At 29.7% G+C, this 18,654-nt stretch overlaps 2 protein-coding genes across 2 annotated transcripts in view; both read right to left on the bottom strand.

Moving 5' to 3' along the window:
* LOC117180213 (serine/threonine-protein phosphatase 6 catalytic subunit) overlaps positions 1-18,654 on the bottom strand; it is a 36,221-nt gene that overhangs the window by 11,241 nt on the left and 6,326 nt on the right. The window contains exon 4 of the mRNA XM_033372598.1: positions 1,538-1,617. Within this exon, the coding sequence (XP_033228489.1) occupies positions 1,538-1,617 (80 nt within the window). The remainder of the gene's footprint in view (positions 1-1,537; positions 1,618-18,654) is intronic.
* On the bottom strand, positions 17,184-18,328 carry LOC117180214. Its single transcript, XM_033372599.1, has one exon. The coding sequence runs from the start codon at positions 18,101-18,103 to the stop codon at positions 17,771-17,773; it is 333 nt and encodes a 110-aa protein (XP_033228490.1). The 5' UTR covers positions 18,104-18,328; the 3' UTR covers positions 17,184-17,770.

Here is an 18,654-nt window from a genome sequence, read left to right as displayed (position 1 = left end):
CAAATTTTAAAAAAAATTAATTTGAACTAAATAGGTGAATTTTCCTACCAAAAGTTGAACTTTCATCCAAAAAAATATTTTTAAATCAAGAACGCAAAAAGTTTCCTCTCGAATTGTTTAATTTTTAAGCTAAAAAGATGAATTAGCTACAAAAGCGTTGAATTTTTTACAACAAAACATGAATTTTCGATCATGTTAATTTCCAACCAAACAGTTGATTATTTACTAAATTGTTGAAGTTTCAAGCCAAAAAAGACTAATTTTCTACAAAAAAGTTGAATTTTCAACACGAAAATATAAATTATTTAAAAAAAAAAAGGTTATTTTCAACCAAAAAGTCAAATTCCCAACCAAATAGATTAATTTTCAACTTGATTGGTGAATCTTTCAATAGCAAAAAATGCATTTTTACAAAGTACCTCATCTATCAACCAAATAGTTGAATCATCTATCAAATTTTTGAATTTTCAACGAAATAATTGAACTTTCAACCAAATCGTTGAATTTTTAAGTCAAAAAGACAAATTTTCTACTAAACAATTAAACTTTTAACACGAAAATATGAATTTTCAACTAAAATGATGAATTCTTAACAGCAAGAATAATTTTTAACAAAGTAGTTCAATTTTTACACAAATAGTTGAATTCTCTACCAAATTTTTGAATTTTCGATTCAAAATGACTTTTTAACAGTTAATTGAATTTTCAGTCGAATAGTAAAATTTCTAACCAAGAGAGATTACGTCCTGAACTAAAACTATAATAGTAGACTTTTCATTAAAAAAAATTAACTTTAAAACAAAAATAGTTCGATTTTCTTATTGAGTTCTATTTATTCAGTTCGCGTTTAAGGCCATGTCACAGGTGGGTCACGTAAACAGATTCCTACCTTACCCTCACTCCTTTAATTTCCCAACTTACTTTCACACGAAGCGCTACATCGAGTTGAAAATTTGGGATAATAAATAAGAATCACTAAGAAAGGTGGGGCTGGTCCTAAATTTTAATAATTATGAAAAAAGCAAACAAAATTATTTACAAACAAAAAACTTTTTTCATAATTATACAAATTTAGGATCAGATCCAACATTCTTAGTGCTTCTTGTTTAGTATCCCAAATTTTTAAATCGATGTCGCGTTTCGTGTGCTAATAAAGTTGGGAAATAAAAAAAGTGGCCGTAAGGTAGGAATCTGGTCACGTGACCCACTCAGCGCATGGTCTTAAGCAAAAAAATGAGAAAATGGGGAAATTTCGAGAAAAAGAGGAATTTAAAAAAAGGGCTCGAGTAAGTGATGAGACTCGATAGAATATTCTGTTTTTATTGAATTATTTCTTTTTTTTATGTGAAATATTTTTTAAAACCCGTTAGTGCGATCAATTTTTTATATTACTTTATTGAACAAGTATCCTTATCTAAAACATCATTAAAAAGGCAAAAAAGTGCACAACTTTGAAACCTGTTAAAAAATTTGAATTGTGCAATATTTTATACATGCATTGAAAATTTAAATAAAAAACAAAAAAATGCGAACTTACGGCAGCAATTGTGAGCAGATCGAATACCCTGCAGCAATACTTCCACGCATTTGCATTTCCGTATTTGTTTTGACACTCGTCTGTAACACAAAGAACAAAAATTGAGATTTAAAAAAAACGGCCTTTTATCGAAATTGTCGAAAGACTCGAAATGTATTTTCATTTTATCAGTAAAAATGATTCATATCAAAACTTTAAAGAACTCCAATTACCTTTCTAGGATCAAGATCATTCCTTATTTGCAGGATTTCTTAAAAGTTGAAGAAGTTCTTGACTGGATAATTACTTTTACCAAAATAAAAAGAACAATAACATTTTTCGCAAATTTGAAACAAGACAGAACGATTTTTTTACAATTAATTCTATGTTTAACAAATATACGCGAATACGAAACAATTTTAACACAAATATAAAGATCAAAGGTTCATATGTCCTATTTACAATTATTTTTTGCTACTTCCGACACATTATTTTTTAGTTTCTTAACATACGCCCTTCTCTAACCCTAAAAGTAATCCTACACATCTCGAAAAACTATTTCATATCGACTTTTCTAATAGAGATCATCGAAATTTCGGGAATTCCAAAAACAAGAATTGTTCTCTCTTTATTAATGTGCTTCTTATTAGGATTTCCCAATTTAACATCAAGATGACTTTACAAAAATTATCGCTTGTCTCAACTCTTCACTTACAAGTGAAGAGTTTTGAGGAATTTGATTAGAACCAGCACAGATCAGGCCTAAGTCAAGTTCACTTTGATTAATTTTATCTCTACAGGATTCATCTATAGGACTTTCAGTACCACCTGCAGAACCAGAAGTAAAAGGACCTATAAACGGTTCTTCATTTGCCACAGCTTGGCTCATTTCTCCGGTATGTAGTTGGGCAAGTTGATACTACTTCTTTGTCCTTCGCTTTTCCACTCCACGCCGATTGCTTCTCATTTAACAGGGTTCTTTTATGAGAGTTTCAGGCCGAGAGAATTGCCCCTTTCCCAAAAATCTGACAGAATCCGAAGCGACAATCTATGCTACTGCCGCTTCGGATTCTGTCAGATTCGGCTTTATACAACTACCGCTTTCTTCATCTATCCAACTTTCGCCCGCACGTTCATTAACAGAGTTCGAAAAAAAATCTTTATTCATGTTTTTCCCACGGGAAGCTAGGAAAAAAGGGTCCACTAACGCAGACAGGGTTACTAAAAAATTCCACGACTTTTCCAGGGTTTCCAGGTATAATTTTGAAAAAATTTCAGGTAAATTATAAAAAAAATACGAACTTTTTACCGAAGTTCAAATACAACTTTTAGAACGCAAGAAATAATAAAATTGTTTATACTAAAATTTATCAAAATTTAATCAGTTTACGATTTTTTTCTTTTCATCAGTTCAACGAGTTCTTTTTGCTTGTCCCATTGAATCCTCCATTTCTTTTCATTTAATTCTTATTTTATTATCTGATATTTGCCTTTTTCTTAAGTTTTCTTTTCCAGTTTTCAAATATAGAATTCGCTATAAAATACTACATTATTAAGAGTTGGAAATCAAGATGATTAAAAAAGTTCCAGTCATTTTTTTTCTTCAAAATTCCATGATTTTCCAGATCTATTAAACACTTTTTGAATATTCCATGACTTTTCCAAGTCTTGTGGCAACCCTGGAAGAGTCCCTCGTGCGGGAGTAGAGTTGTTTCAGGGTGAGTGTTTTAATCGAAGAAAAAAATTCCGGTCTTTTCCCGGTTCACAAACATTTTTCTCGGTCAATGAAATTTAAAAAATCGAACTTTATTCTAAAAATTTTTCCATTTAACGTAATAAAAAATAAACCAAAAATTAAAGCATTCAAAGTGGAACTCTTGAATTTTTAACTCTTAAAATATATGTTTAAAAGTTTTTCAATTTAAAAGTTTTGTATTCAAAATTGATGTTAACATTTTCAATACCCCGAATTAAAGAATCTATCAACAAACTTTTAAAAAATTTTAATCTATAATATCAAGTTATTTTAGACTAGAAACATTAAAATTTCTAAAATTTAAGTTTGTCCTACAAGTTTTAGAAAATCCTGCGAATTCAAAAATTTTCCTTAAGATTTGGATTTATAAATAACAACTGGACACTTATTATTTGTAGCAAAAATTGCAGTAATTTTAAGAAATATTTAGAAGTTTTGAAAAGATTTAAAATTAATTTAGAACTTGAATGATTTAAAATAATTTAAACGACGTGTGTATACCGACAAAATCTCGCTATTCATGCCGAAATTTCGGTGCAAATACCAACAATCTAATTTAAAACAAAATGCAGATTTTTTCAGATTTCAAACAAAAAATTTAGAAGCTTTTTAAGAATTGTCAAAAGATTCAAAAGAATTAAAACATTTTCTTAATATTTCCAAGAAAATTGAAAATGTTTTTTCGCCTTGATAAATTACACAGGCCCAAAAGAAAAAAGTTGCCTGTACTTTTGACCAGACCAACTTTTTCTTATGTATTTTTCGACATTATATCATTACAAGTTTTAAATTAATTTTGAATCTTTTAAAAACTTCTAAGTATCTCATAAAATTGTTAATTTTTCTTTCATTCAAAGCTTTCTATATTAAACAAATAAGTTTCAAATTGTTTACTTTTAAATATTTAGCTTCAATTTACTAGTCTTCAATTAACAGTCAAATATTGCTAAATATGAAATAATTATTCTTTTTCTTAACCACAAAATTTCAAATTAAATGAGTTCAAAATGAATAATTTAGACAAACAATATTTTTAATTAAATAAGAGCCTTTAATCACGATTAAATTATTATTGAGTCACTTTTAAGTTTAAAATTGTTTATAAAGTTTTAATTGCACCTTTACATTTTTTTAATGACTTTCGAATTGAAACAGTTACAATGTAGACATTTTTAAACTTTGCACGGATTTAGAATCGTTATATCTAATAAATTATTTTTCAATTTTAAACACTTGAAGTACACACTCAATTTTAAAATTATTTATTTATTTATATTCACAGTTGATAAAATAAAAGTGTTTTTTATCCGAAATTTTCAACGTCTAACACATTTAGTTTTTAAGTCTTCAACTTTTAAATTCTTTAAATTAATAATATACGCTTAAAAATAAAAATCTCAAATGAAATATTCCATTTGAAGTAATAAAAACTGAGCTGCCAATCATTTTAAGCAATTTTAAACCATCAATATTAAAATTTGAATAATTACATTTTTGTTATAAACTGACCACTTCTTAAATTAAAAGTTAATTTATTTTCATTTTCAACAGCTTAAAAATCCTTAAAAAGCTTAAAAATTTTATTTCAAAATCTTGAAACACCTACATGTTTTTTTACATTTATTACAAGTTTACATGATTTTTCTAAACTTTTCAAAACTTCTAGACGTCTTTTTAAATGATTCGAATTCTTTGCATATTTTTTTTATATCCTGCAAAATACAAAATATTTCCTTAAAGTCTTCCTGATTCGTGTTGGACAATTTTGGAAACCTTTTTAAATGTTTTTAAATATTCTCTTTAAATTAATTTTTTAAATAAAGTCATTTTCAATTTTCCTGAGAACCTTAAGAAAATGTTTTTTATTCTTTTGAAGCCTTTTATAATTCTTAAGAAGCATCTTGATTTTTTGTGCGAAATCTGTAAAAATCTATACTTCGTTTCAAATTTGGCCATTGTCATTTTGTCGGTATACGTAGACACTTCGTTTCAATTATTTGAAATCATTAAAAAAATTTTAATTAATTTTGAATCTTTTCAGGCCTTCTAAATATCTCCAACTTACTCGAATTTTTTCTATGTTTCATTTTAAAAATATTTTTCTAAATATTTGTAAATATGAAACAATTGTGATTTTTCTTCATGAAAATTTTTCAAAATTTAGACTAAAAAAGTATTTTAAATTTAATGAAAGCCATTAATTATGAATATATTATTTTGAAGTTATTTTAAAATTGAAAATAATTTGCGAAGTTTCATTCGGGCGTTTACATTTTTTTAACTGCAAAGACTTTCTAATTGAAACCGTTTCGTTTTTAACGTTAAAATGTGGAAATTCTTCAATTTTGAACTGATTCCAAATCGTCTTGTGAAATCAATTATTATTCACTTGTTAATCCTTCATGTATAGTTCAATTTAAAAAATAATTAAACTATAAATTCAAATTTGATCAACTAAAAAGGTTTTTTATCCAAAATTTTAGACTTCAAACGCTACTAATTTTTAATTGGCTAAGTCTTCAAATCTGCATTTTAAAATTCTTTTAATGAAAAAATTACACTTAAAAATTAAAATCCAAAATTGAAAATTTTTAAGTGAAAGATTTTTGAATAACGCATTTTAAACTAAATGTCATAATTGAAAAATGTACAAAAATTCAACTGATTATTTAAAAAACCGTTAAAATCAAACCGTTGCTTTTTTTTATTAGGCGTACGACCAAATTAATTAATTAATTATGCACGTATTATTATAATAATATGTATAATATAATAATATTATACCTCAAAGAAGCATTCATTTGTAATAACCTTGAGTTTTGTTCCGATCACACACAAAAAATAGATGAAATCGTAATATGAATAAAGTTATATATTTTCATGTCTAGAATGGGATGATCCTCGATCTGAATTTGCTTTTCACGACTAATTCTTTTCTCTAGGTAATGTTTATTCACTCTTCCCGGCTCAGGTGAACTTTTATGTGACAAGTGAAAAACACCTCGTCAGATACAAGTTGAATTAGAATAAGTAAAATTTTGAATGCTACAAGCATTAGTTTCGACTCCGCTTGCGGGATGGTATAAATACATGCACAGTTTTGATATTTCTCGTGTTTTTTAATACATTTTAATTAAGACCATCCTGCAGACGAAGTCAAAATGTTTTAATCGATGAAATAAATTCCCGATCACTTTCCTGTTTTTTTTCAGGTTCGAAAATATTTTTCACGGTCAATGAAATTAAAAAAATGGAACACTGAAGCTAAAAAAATTTCCACTTGAGATAATAAAAACTGAGCTTTAAATGAAAGCACTAAAAGTGGAACTGTTCAATTTTGAACTTTTGAAATTGAAATTTACAAGTTTTTAATTTAAAAATGTTGTATTCAAATGATGAATAATTTACGCTAAAATTAAAAGTACTAACATTTTTCAATATAAAAAAATATAAATCCACGTTATCATTTTCAATGCTCTAAATTAAAAAAATCATCAATGTACTTTAAAATTTTCAAAATTATATAATTTTAAGGAATTTTAAGCTAGTAACATCAAATATTGAAAAATTGCAAGTCTTTTTAACTGAACACTTCTTAAATTACAAATTCAATTATTTTCTTTTTAAATAGTTTAAACATCCTTGGAAAGCTTCAAAATTTGATTTCAAAATCTTGAGAAATCTAGAAGTTGTTTTAAATTTGTTTTAAATTTTTAATTATTTTGGAATTTTTTTCAAAACTTCTAAATATCTGTCCAAATGAATTGAATTTTTTCTACAATTTTCAGAAAACCCTGCAAATTTTAGAACATTTCTTTGCAATTTGGATGTATAAATAACAATGAAACATTTAATATTTGTAAGCGAAATATGAGCAATTTTGAGAGCTATGTTGAAGTTTTGAAAAGATTCAAACTTGATTTTCAAAAGAATAAAAACATTTTCTTAAGATTCCTAGGAAAATTAAAAATAATTTTTCATTTTGAAAAATTATTTTAAGAGATTATTTAAAAAGTTTTTCAAAGATTTAAACAAAAATTTTAAAAAACATTCTAGAAGATTTTAAAAAAACTTTCTACAATTTGCATGGTAATTTTTTATCCTTTTAAAACTCCTAAATATCTCTTAAAATTACTCAACATTTTTCTACAAATGTTCATTTGTAAAAGTATACATCCAAATTTAAAAATTTCACTTACAAATTGACCATTTTTCGAAAAATTAACGATTCCAGGTTTTTTATGTCAAACAATTCAGTTAAAGATTCTTTACTTTTAAATATTTGGTTTTAATTTACTTGTCTTATATATAAATTCAAATATTGCTAAATATTCAATACTTAATCTTTTCTTTTTTTTAAAATAAAAATGTCAATTTGAATGTGCTAAAAATTGAATATTTTAGACTAAAACAATATTTTACATTTAATAAAATCCTTTGATTAAGAATATATTATTATGGAGTTATTTTTAAATTGAAAACTGTTTGTAAACTTTCAGTCACGCATTCACATTTGTTTAATGATTAAGACTTTCAAATTGAAACCGTTTAAGTTTTAACGTTAAAATCTGAAAATTCTTAAATTTTGCACTGGTTTAAAATCTTTTGGTCGAATCGTTTTTGTTCACTTTTTATTACTTAAAGTACATATAAAATTAAAAAAATGTATTTATTTATTAAATAAAAATGTTTTTTATCCAAAAATTTAAAAACTGTTGAAATCGAACGTGAAAAAATTTTTCTTCCACAAATTTGTAAAATTCCAGGTAAAAAAAAATTCACTGTCATTTCCCGGTCTCAAAAATTTCCCGATTTCCCGGTCCAGCGGCCACCCTATTATTCTTTAATCAAAATATGAACCAGTAATCAACAACGTTGATTAATTTCAAATTAACATTTTCACTCAATGGTATCAACATTGAATAAAATTGTCTAACTTTCAGGAGCAACACCCAATCGCAATTAAGAATTCACATCATATTAAAATGACAATGATTCGAAAGAAAGAAGTGCAAATTTTAAGAAATCTTAAAATAGAGAGGAGCATTCATACTGGATTTTCTCAAGTCTCTTATATACAATAATTTTTTTTTCTCCTCCGAATTTCAAAATTTTAACTAACGTCTGATGATGAGACCAGGCTGCTCTCAAAACGTAAGAATAAGTTTTTTATCAGGAAATTGATTTAATAAAACTTTGTAATGCTCTGGAAGTCATCGGAGTAAAACTTAATATTGCACAATCGAAAGAAGAAAAATAAAACCGATTAAGGAATGCTTATCAAGCATGAAAATTATCCTAAAAAAATGGATTTCATATCAATTATTGGGTGGAGATAACTATTTAGCCCTACCCAATTAAAAGAGCGAGTTATTGCAACAAGCGTTTTGGATTGCCAGCGAAAATATCATTGTATAAGACGTTACAAATCTCGCATTTTTCGTGCAGTAAACCCATTATCTGATAAATGCATAAATATGATTATAGAGTGACCGATTTTATATGAAATCGGACAGTCTGATAATTGTATTTTTTGTGTTTCACCAAAAAAGTTTTTTCATGAACTTGGGTTACTTGAACATTGCTAGCTTTAACTATGTTTATTACACAGATAAACATGTAAGATACAACTAAATTGAAAAATACAGAGTAGCAAACGCGACACTTGCTATACGACATTCGAGAGTATGCACTCTCTGTATTTTTCAATTTAATTGTATCTTACATGTTTATCTGTGCAATAAGCATAGTTAAAACTAACAGATTATGGGCCCAGCACGCTCCCATTGCGCTAGTGTTGCCGCGAATCGCGAAATTCGTGTGATCTGAGAAAAAAGGCGAAACGAAGATCGCACCGGGTAACGTCTTTGTCAAGTGAAGTGTGAAATACGAGATAACGCAACATGGCAACAGGATTATCGATCAAAATGGATAAACTAGAAAAAGAGAATTATGACACATGGAGACTTCAGATGGAAGCCATCCTACTTAAAAATTATCATTGAGATTATGTGAGTGGAATGAAGGCCAGAATCTAAGAAACAGAAGCAAATGCAGCTGCAGTAGCGGCCGGGGATCAAAACGACCGTAAAGCAAAAGCTAACATCATTCTCGCCATGAATCCTTCCGAGCTGTGTCATATAAAGAACTGCGGCACATCTAATCAAGTATGGCAAAAATTAGAATTAGTGTACCAATCAAAGGGACCGGCTAGAAAAGCAACATTGTTGAAAATGTTATTTACAAAAATAGAAGAAAATTCCAGTATGTCGGAGCACCTGAACATTTTTTTTTTAATACAGTTGATAAACTTGGAGAAATTTATATTCAAATCTCAGGAGATCTTTTAACAATTTTACTCTTGTAAAGTGTTCCGAATAGCTACGATAATTTCGTTGCGCATTAGAAGCTCGAGGCGAGTTGCCAGCACCTGAAGCTTTGAAAATTAAATTACTCGAAGAGTACAGTGCTCGAAAAGGGAAAGAAGCCGAGCAGAATTTGCAAGGTGCTTTCTACACAAAACTTCAAAAAATTAGAAGCAATCTGCACAAAGAAGTAAGCAAAAAAAATCAAAACAACGCTAGACCAAGGCAAGAAAATGTTTCAGAATCGAAGAAGAAAGGTTTCAAGTGCAATTTTTGTAAGAAGCCTGAACACAAGGCTTCGGAATGCAGAAAACAAAAAGAAAGAAGAAACCAGCAAGCAAAGTACATCAAAAGTCGAGGAAGTTTTTATGGTTGTCATTGAAGAAACTAAAATAGAAGAAAAAGCTTCGTTGATAAGTGCACTCACTGCTGAATTGTCTCAAAGTGAAATATGGTGCATTGATAGTGGTGCAACTTCGCACATGTGTTGCGACGACACTTATTGTTCAGATTTGACACCAGCCAAAAATCACAAAGTCAGACTAGCCGTTGATAAAACTACTAACATTGCAGGAAAAGGCAATGTTCATCTTAACTTGTCTGACGGATGTCAAAGCATAAAAATAATGTTAGAAAACACACTTCTTGTACCTGAACTTAAAATGAATTTATTTTCAGTTGCAAAAGCTGCTACAAATGGCCACAGTATTCTATTTACAGAAGCCGGTGCTGAAATTATGAACCAAATAAAGATCTTATTTTTACAGCTGAGAAGAAAGGCGATTTATACTTCTTTGAAATAGCTGAGAGACCGAAATTGGAAATAGTATCCACAGCTGAGGCAGAAAATGTACTGAGTGAACTGGAGAAACTGCACCGAAGATATGGACACCTCAATGAATGTGATCTACGAAGACAGATTTCCAAAAACATGGTCAATGGATTGAAAATTGGAACCGATGATAAGTTTTCAACGTGCGAAACTTGTATCTTAGATAAGCAGAGTGCGACACCTTTTCGAAAGAATTCAGAATCAAAGAGCGAAAAACTGCTCGAGTTGGTTCATTCTGACGTTTGTGGTCCTATGAGAGTCAAGTCTCTTGGAGGAGCAGGATATTTCGCAAAATTCATTGACGACAAGTCAAATTGGGTCGAGGTATATTTTCTAAAAACAAAAGATGAGGTAAAAGCAGCCTTTAACAAATTCAAGGCACTTTTTAAAATTCGTACTGAACAAAGAATAAAAACTTTGCGTACGGACAACGGTCTTGAGTATTGTGGTGCTGATTTTACAGCTAGCCTAGAACGAAACCGATGTCCCACGAAGACCTTTTTACATCAAACACCCTTCGAAAGCTGGTGTGGTAGAAAACCAGGTGTTTTTCATTTGAAAACTTTCGGATGCAAAGCTTTTGCACTCAACAAGAAGCCTGGAAAAGGCAAGTTCAAGCAAAGATCGACACCTTGCATCTTCATTGGATACTCGACTGAGTGCAAAGTATATCGTCTTTGGAATCTAGAAATCAAAAATATAATAGTCAGCCGAGACGTCATATTCAAGGAAACATTCAACGGAGCCAAGGTCGCAAAAGAGGAAAGAAAATTTCCAAGTAACACACCAATCATCATTAATTTCGAGAATAACGTTGAGGACGATCACCGAAGTTCGCACGAAGAAAAAGATGAAGCTGAGTTACCGGAAAACGACGATATTCCGGATGACCTTCCAAACGACTTTCCCAACGATGCTGAGCAGATTGAAGCAGGCCTGTAAAGAAAAAACCTGTAACGACTCAAGAGGGGGCCAGGAAGGCCTAAAATTCTAAAAAAAGGTCAAAAGGGAAAGCCAAGAAAACAATTCCACATGGTTGAGGCAGAAACCGTGGAGAGAGCAACTCTATTAAGCTAAGAGCCAGCAAATCCTTCAGTGTGGGAAGCTTTACCCGGGCCATATGGAAAAAAATGGCGAATTGCTAAGAAAAATGAGATCAATGCCCTCACCAAGAGCAAAGCGTGGATCTTAACAGGTTGACCTATAAAAAAGATCATTGGTTGCAGATGGGTACTACGAACAAAATACGACGCAGACGGAAACGTGGAACTTCGCAAGGCTCACTTAGTGACTAAAGGTTTTAGTCAACAGCCTGGAATCGATTTTGAAGAAAATTTTGCTGATGTTGCAAGACAGCGCTCCATTCGAATGATCATGGCCTTTTCAGCCGAACTCGGTATCGTTTCGTACAAACTAGTTGTAGTTATGGCGTACATAAACGGTGACTTAGAAAAAGAGATCTTCCTGGAACAAGCCGATGGTTTTGTGAAAAAGAAAACGAACACCTCGTGTATTCTCTCAAGAAATCTATCTACGGTCTGAAGCAATCAGGTAGGAATGGTTCAAGAAGTTGGATCAGGGACTGCAAAGTTTTGGCCTAAAACAGCGGAACAGCAATAATTGCGTTTACATGCAAAAGACAGAAGCTCTAGCTAAAGTATTTGAGATGAAGTATTTGGGAAAATTACACTATTGCCTCGGAATAGAATTCCAATAAGATCCAATCTCAAAATCAGTTTTCATGTGCCAGAAGAACTACATCGATGATCTCCTGAACAAATTTGGAATGCAAGATTCAAAGCCTGTGGTAACACCGATGGGTGGAAATTTGAAGTTGAGCAAGGAAATGGAGCCATCTACAGAACAGGAGGCCGAAGAAATGAAAAGAGTTCCTCATCAATCTCTAATTGGATCCTTGATGTACCTAGTAGTATCAACAAGACCTGAAATTACATATGCAGTGAGTACATTGAGTCAGTACAACCGTAATCCTGGAAAAGCCCATTGGTCTGCTGCGAAGCGCGTTCTCGGGTATTTAAAGGGAACACGCAACCACGGATTAATGTACCGCAAAACTGGAGAAGATTTGGTTGGCTATGTAGATGCTGATTGGGTTTCCAACGCCGACGACAGAAAATCATACACCGAATTTTTTTCAAGGCTGCTGGTACTAGCTGTAAGATGGAAAGAAAGAAAAACAAAAAACTGTCGCTTTATCCAGCACAGAGGCGGAGTACATTGCCTTATCGAATGCAGTCAAGGAAACAGCCTACCTACGCAGTTTACTGAGTGAACTCGAATGTTTAAATCCCAACAGAATGTCAACACTCGTTTATTGTGACAACCAATCTGCACAGAAATTAATGCGTAACCCGGTATATCACGCACGCACCAAACATGTTGACATACGACACCACTGCGTGCGCGAGGTCTTTGAACGAGGAGAGCTGAACGTCAAATACATTCCAACGTGCGAGATGATTCCTGATAATCTTACAAAGGGCCTGTTCGGGCCGAGTCATCGAAAATGCCTGCAAGGATGCAAGATTGTGGATTGTGAATTGTGATTTGCAGCAGTGAATCTAATAGCGTATTCGGTTATCCTGCACTGGTGCACTCCGATCTGCACCGACGCAGGTCGGAGTGAGAAAGAAGAAGCAAGACGGAGCGATAGGAGTGCTCTTACTCTACACCAGTGCAGGATAAACGAGTGCGCCCGCGGTACGTGAGTGCGGTAAGTGAACCCGCGTTGAGAAGGGGTGTTGTGCATACCTAAATAATACAACACGTGTTTAGTGTTTTTGCAAGAATGCCTGATTAGTCTGAATAGTGCTGCCAACTATACATTGTTTTAATACGCACTTGAACTGTTCGATGTATGAGTCAGTGTATATACTCTCGAATATCGTATATCAAGTGTCGCGTTTACTACTCCCTGTATTTTTCAATTTAATTGTATCTTACATGTTTATCTTTGCAATAAACACAGTTAAAACTAACAAAACATTTAGGTGAAATGTGAAAAAATTTACGAATTTTTTTTCTTACCAGCCACTTGCAGTTCAATCTGCGCTTTTCAAATTCGTTAAACTTAAAATTTAAAAAAAAAATAGAAAAATAATCAACATTTTACGCAAAGAAAAGTAAATAAAAAGTGAATTTTCTCCAAAATCTCAACTTTTTTTTAGAATCAGAGTAATATGAGGGAGATATTCTCTGAGTTTCGTCATCGCTAAATTACCCGCTTATTTAAAAAAACTTTTTATTTTATATTATAAAATAACTCATAGTTTTGTATTTCAGAAAATCCTAAAATATAGTATAATAACCGAAACAGAAAATTTTCGAAACTATAAATTAAAAAAAAAATAATAATAAAACTATCGACAGTAATTAATGGTATGTGATACTTAGAAAATTGTCGATTTTACCAGTTTTAGGTTCTCCCGGCTTTTTTCCTAGAATAATAAATATTTTGTCTTAAAAATTTGGGAAATGATAGTGAACATGCTAACGCACACTTTTTTTTGTGTTTTTTTTTTTAAACAAATTTTGATATTGTTATCAACGCGTGTGTATATTTCGAGGTTATGTGCTTTACAATTCTCCCGAGCGTTACTTCCAAACTACACAATATTTTTGACCGAAAACTTTGGACTTACAAATAAACTTAGTGAATAATCTCCCGGAACTAGCCTTGTTTGCAGGCAATCAAAAAAGTTTATTTCAAAAATAATTTCCAAATTATCGGAAAGGCAGAGATGAAAAATGACGTAACCTAAAAATAATGCACATGCATACAATTTTTATTTAGCACAATAAATTTGTTTATTATCCCTCAAAAAAGAGTCCGGGGACGTGCGTTATGATATTTTATAGTATCTCCGAATTCAGTTTTTAAAAATTTTCATTTTTGTGGAAAAAAAGCCGGGGGAACTGTACTCGATTGACAACACGACACGCCCTTAATAACGAAATTGAAATTCCCAGAATTATCAAAATCCCGAAAATTCATCTTCAGAAAATTACGAAATTCCCGAGATTTCTAATTACCAAAATTCCAACCAAAAAAAGATAAAAATTCAATATTTTACTTATCTTTTAAAATATTCTTTTCTTTTATATAGTGTATACTGAGTGCTCTCTAGATTTAAATTTATAACAGCTTTTAATTTTGATTAGTAATATGATGTCATCCCGATTATGAATTTCACAAAATTATGTAAAAGGGAAAGTTACTGAGTAAAGTCATAAAGAAAATTAATCAAAACAGAGAAAAAAACATAATTTCATTAATATTTTTATTTAAAATATAAAATATCTTATATTTCTCAAGTTCTTAAATTTATATTTCGTAAATATATATGATTTTTGCTTCTTTAAGCAGATTAAAGAATTGATATTTTGACAAATTTATTTTATACCAAATAAAATAAGTTTTTCTATATTAAGAAATAGTTTTGTAAGGACGAAACCCACAAGATATCCTCAGTCATATACCTATGATTCTAAAGAAATCATGAAAAAAATCAAAGAAAAAATGTTTGAAAACATTCTGTTTGGTTTTTTGACAAATTTACGGTGTTTTGGTAATTTTTAAATGTGATAAAAGTTTGTTTTTTAAAGAATTTGAAAACGTGTAGATTGAACTACAAGCTGCCGAAAAGAAAACGAAATTATTTCAATTTCTTTCCAAGATAATATTTTTCATAGAAAACTTTTGTTCATTTTTCCATAATTCAGCTACAAATTCAAATTCTTGATTCTATTTTCAGAAAATTTTCACATCAATTTGATTATTGGACGTTAAAAAGGGGTTTTAAGTTAGATTTTAATTTAATTTAAATATCCCAAATTTTAGTAGCTGGCTGTCAATCCACTGGATGCTTTTAAAGTCCAAGTCATTTTCAGAACAATTTAAAAGTGTTCGAAATCTTTGAGTGATTTAAAACGATTTTTTTAATTTTTCAAGAAATTATGTATTCGAACATGATATCAAGCCTTTTCACTCTTTTATCACTGCACAACAATTTTTAATGTTCTAAAATTGTATATAAGGTAAATTGACTTTTGTTTTCATAACAATTTTTTTCTACGACAATGTTAATTTTTTAAAATTAACTAACTTTTTATAACAATTTTTTATTAGGTATAATTTGCCTGAGGATGACCCTTTTTGAAATTTTGAAAAGGAAACTTTCAAATTCTGACAAATTTGGATGTGCAAACAAAAAATAACTTTTAAATTCAGACAAATTGTCACTTTCAACTAGAAATTTTCAAATTCTGTCGAATTCTGACTTGAGTCATTTTTTAAAACGATTTCTTTCTTCTCAAGAGGACCAAAAACTTACATTTTTTAAAAATACCCTAACTTTTCTCGTTTTCCTGGACCATTCATATCCATAAATCAGCATTTTAAATTTATTGATTTATTTCAACCAAGAAATATGACCAAAAACGATGCATTTTCAATCCAAATGGACAAATTTTTAATAAAACAGTTGAATTTTGAAAGTCTAAAAAAATAAATTTTCAACCCGGAAAGTTTAATTTCAACAAAAGGATGGATTCTTTAAAAAAATGTAATAGTTGATATTCAAACAAAAAAAAAAACATTTTCACCGAAACAGCTAAATTTTCGACCAGAGTTCAACTTTTAACATAATAATTCAATTTTCATTAAAATAGTTGTATTTTTAACCAAATAATTGAAATCTCTACCTCAAGAGATTAATTTTTAAAAAAATTGACTCCAGCCAAAGAAGGTGAAATTTCTACCAAGAGATAAATTTTCCAACCAAAAACAAGAATTTCCCACATTTTTCAGTCAAGAAAGAAAACAAATTTCATCAAAATTGTTGAACTTTGAAACCAAATCATAAAACAGTTGATTTTTCAACAAAAAACGTTGATTTTATACCCAACAATTGCATTTTCAACTAAAAAAGAAAAAATTTCAAATAAAGAAAATTAGCTTTCTCCCAAAAGAGAAAAATTTTTAACTAAAAAAATATCCACTTTTAACCAAAAATGGAAAAGTTACATTTTCAGTTTAAAACATGAATTAAATTTTATTTGTTAAATAAAAAAAAATTTTATGCAAAATACTATAATTTCCAATCTAGGTCGTGAACATTCAACTAAACAAAAATTTCAACCAGGTAGTTCTATTTTTTCTCAAGCAGTTGAATTTTCAACCAAAAAAATGTTTATTTAAAATTTTTAAAAAGCTGAATTTTCAAAAAAAAAAGAATTTTCAAAAAAATAATTAAATTCTCAACTGAAGTAAATAATTTTCAAGCACTTTGTTTTCTTAGCCAAAAAGAAAATTAAATTTCTTCTAAAATAAATAAATTTTTAACCCAAAAAAAAAAACAATTTGCAAAAATGTTTACTTTTCAAACAAAAATATTTCAGGTTAATTTTCAACATCAAAATAATAATTTAAGTTTATTGTCCTTGACATTTAGTTTTCCAAAATTCTCGTACCATGTAAAAAATTTTGAACTTTATTTTTGGAAATTGTTTTTCCTTTTTTTATGACAAAGGTTATAAATCAATTTTCGAAAAAAAAAGGTTTATTGTATCTCATAGCACAATAAAAATAATAATAAATTTATTTTTGAATAAGAATAAAATTTTAGTATTTAATTTTGACTTTATAATTATTTTATAGCATAAAATGTAATAGAAATTGCCACTGAGACGAAACTTGAGGTAAATTATTGTTAATAATTTAAATGAATTAAAAACCTCCAATCAAATTATTTTAAACCGATTTTAGGCGTTATACGTAGTTTTTATTACCTGGTTTATCCAAACTTTAAATTATTTAAGGAAACTCCGTCCCAAAGTGAATATTTTAGTTCCTTATGAAAATTCTTGATCTAAAGTGAAGACAAATAAAAATTATAATTCTTTCAGAAAATTTATTGTCCCGAAGCACAAATTATAAATCTTTTAGAAAGTTTCCTGTTTCTAAGTGGAAATTCAAATTCTCTATAGAAGTGCCGTCACAAACTTTTTGTTCATAAATTATCACACATTTTTGCTTTTGTTTATCCACAAATTCCCTGTTTTAACTCAGAATTAGAACAATAATAAAATTTCTGATACCACTTTTAATTTGAATATTAGTACATTCGAGAGAAATATCCCGGTCACTGAATAAAATTTCCGGGTTTCCCGATTTCCCCGTAATGTAATATTTTTTCTCTAACTTTAATTTCGTTATCAAAAGTGAAAAAATCGACTAGCCGGCAGGCTTGAATGACACAAAAAACATAAAAATTCCATTTTCATACAACTTCACCGTGCTTGTGAGATCTGCTGTTGCTTCTAAGACTTAACAAATTCTGTGAGGCTCTGTTAATTGTAAAGCCACAAGGTGATTGCTCTTCGCAAATATTCGATAAAACCAAAGCTGCTCTTAAACGTACATAACTTGCATTGCTACAGCGAACTATGATCGTTTGCTTTAAAGAATCGTATTTTAAAATATCAATCTTATCTTTGCACCCCTCTTCTCCGAGAAACTGTCTAACACTTTTTTGCATGTAAACCTGCACCATAGTAGCACTTTCTGGAAGCCCGGATTCTTTTGTACTCACGAAAATTTCTAAATAATACATGTCTCCTCTATTTCTTTCAAAATTCTGAAATCAATTTAACAGCCTAAAGAAATTTTTTGAGGTTATGCTAGCTAAATCACAAACAATTTGTATCAGACAGAAATTACAATGGTAAAATTATTATTCTAAAGTGAATATAAATACTCAAAATACCGAAGGTGAAGTAATTCACCACTTTCTTCAATTAGTTATTTCGTAAGAATAATATACACGCTCGTTTCGTTCACGCGAAAGTCAACAATGCCGACGCCGGAAGAAAAATACAGCGCATGCGCAAAATGCTAACTGGCGGGATATTTCAAATGGAAAATATTTTTAAAAATTCGCTAAGGGCCCCCTTCAAAATTCCCTGATTTTTCCTTAACTAATTTTTCGTTTTCCCTGATGTATAATATTCAAATACCAGCATTTTAATCTGTTTATACTTTTAACATTAAAACTTGTATAAACGTAATAAAACAGTATTTTAGATACAAATTTAAAAGTTTCAAATTAAATCATTTATTTTAAACAGACAAAAAATGTATTTTCTGCTTTGAAAGATGGCCTTT

This window comes from Belonocnema kinseyi, chromosome 9 (assembly GCF_010883055.1).
Source record: "Belonocnema kinseyi isolate 2016_QV_RU_SX_M_011 chromosome 9, B_treatae_v1, whole genome shotgun sequence".
Taxonomy (NCBI): Eukaryota; Metazoa; Arthropoda; class Insecta; order Hymenoptera; family Cynipidae; genus Belonocnema; species Belonocnema kinseyi.
The sequence above is the reverse complement of the archived record's forward strand: the minus strand, read 5'-3'. Positions and strand labels throughout refer to the sequence as shown.

Excerpts from the sequence above, each read along its gene's own strand:
- LOC117180214 (XM_033372599.1), bottom strand. The coding sequence starts at position 18,103 with ATGTATTATTTAGAAATTTTCGTGAGTACAAAAGAATCCGGGCTTCCA.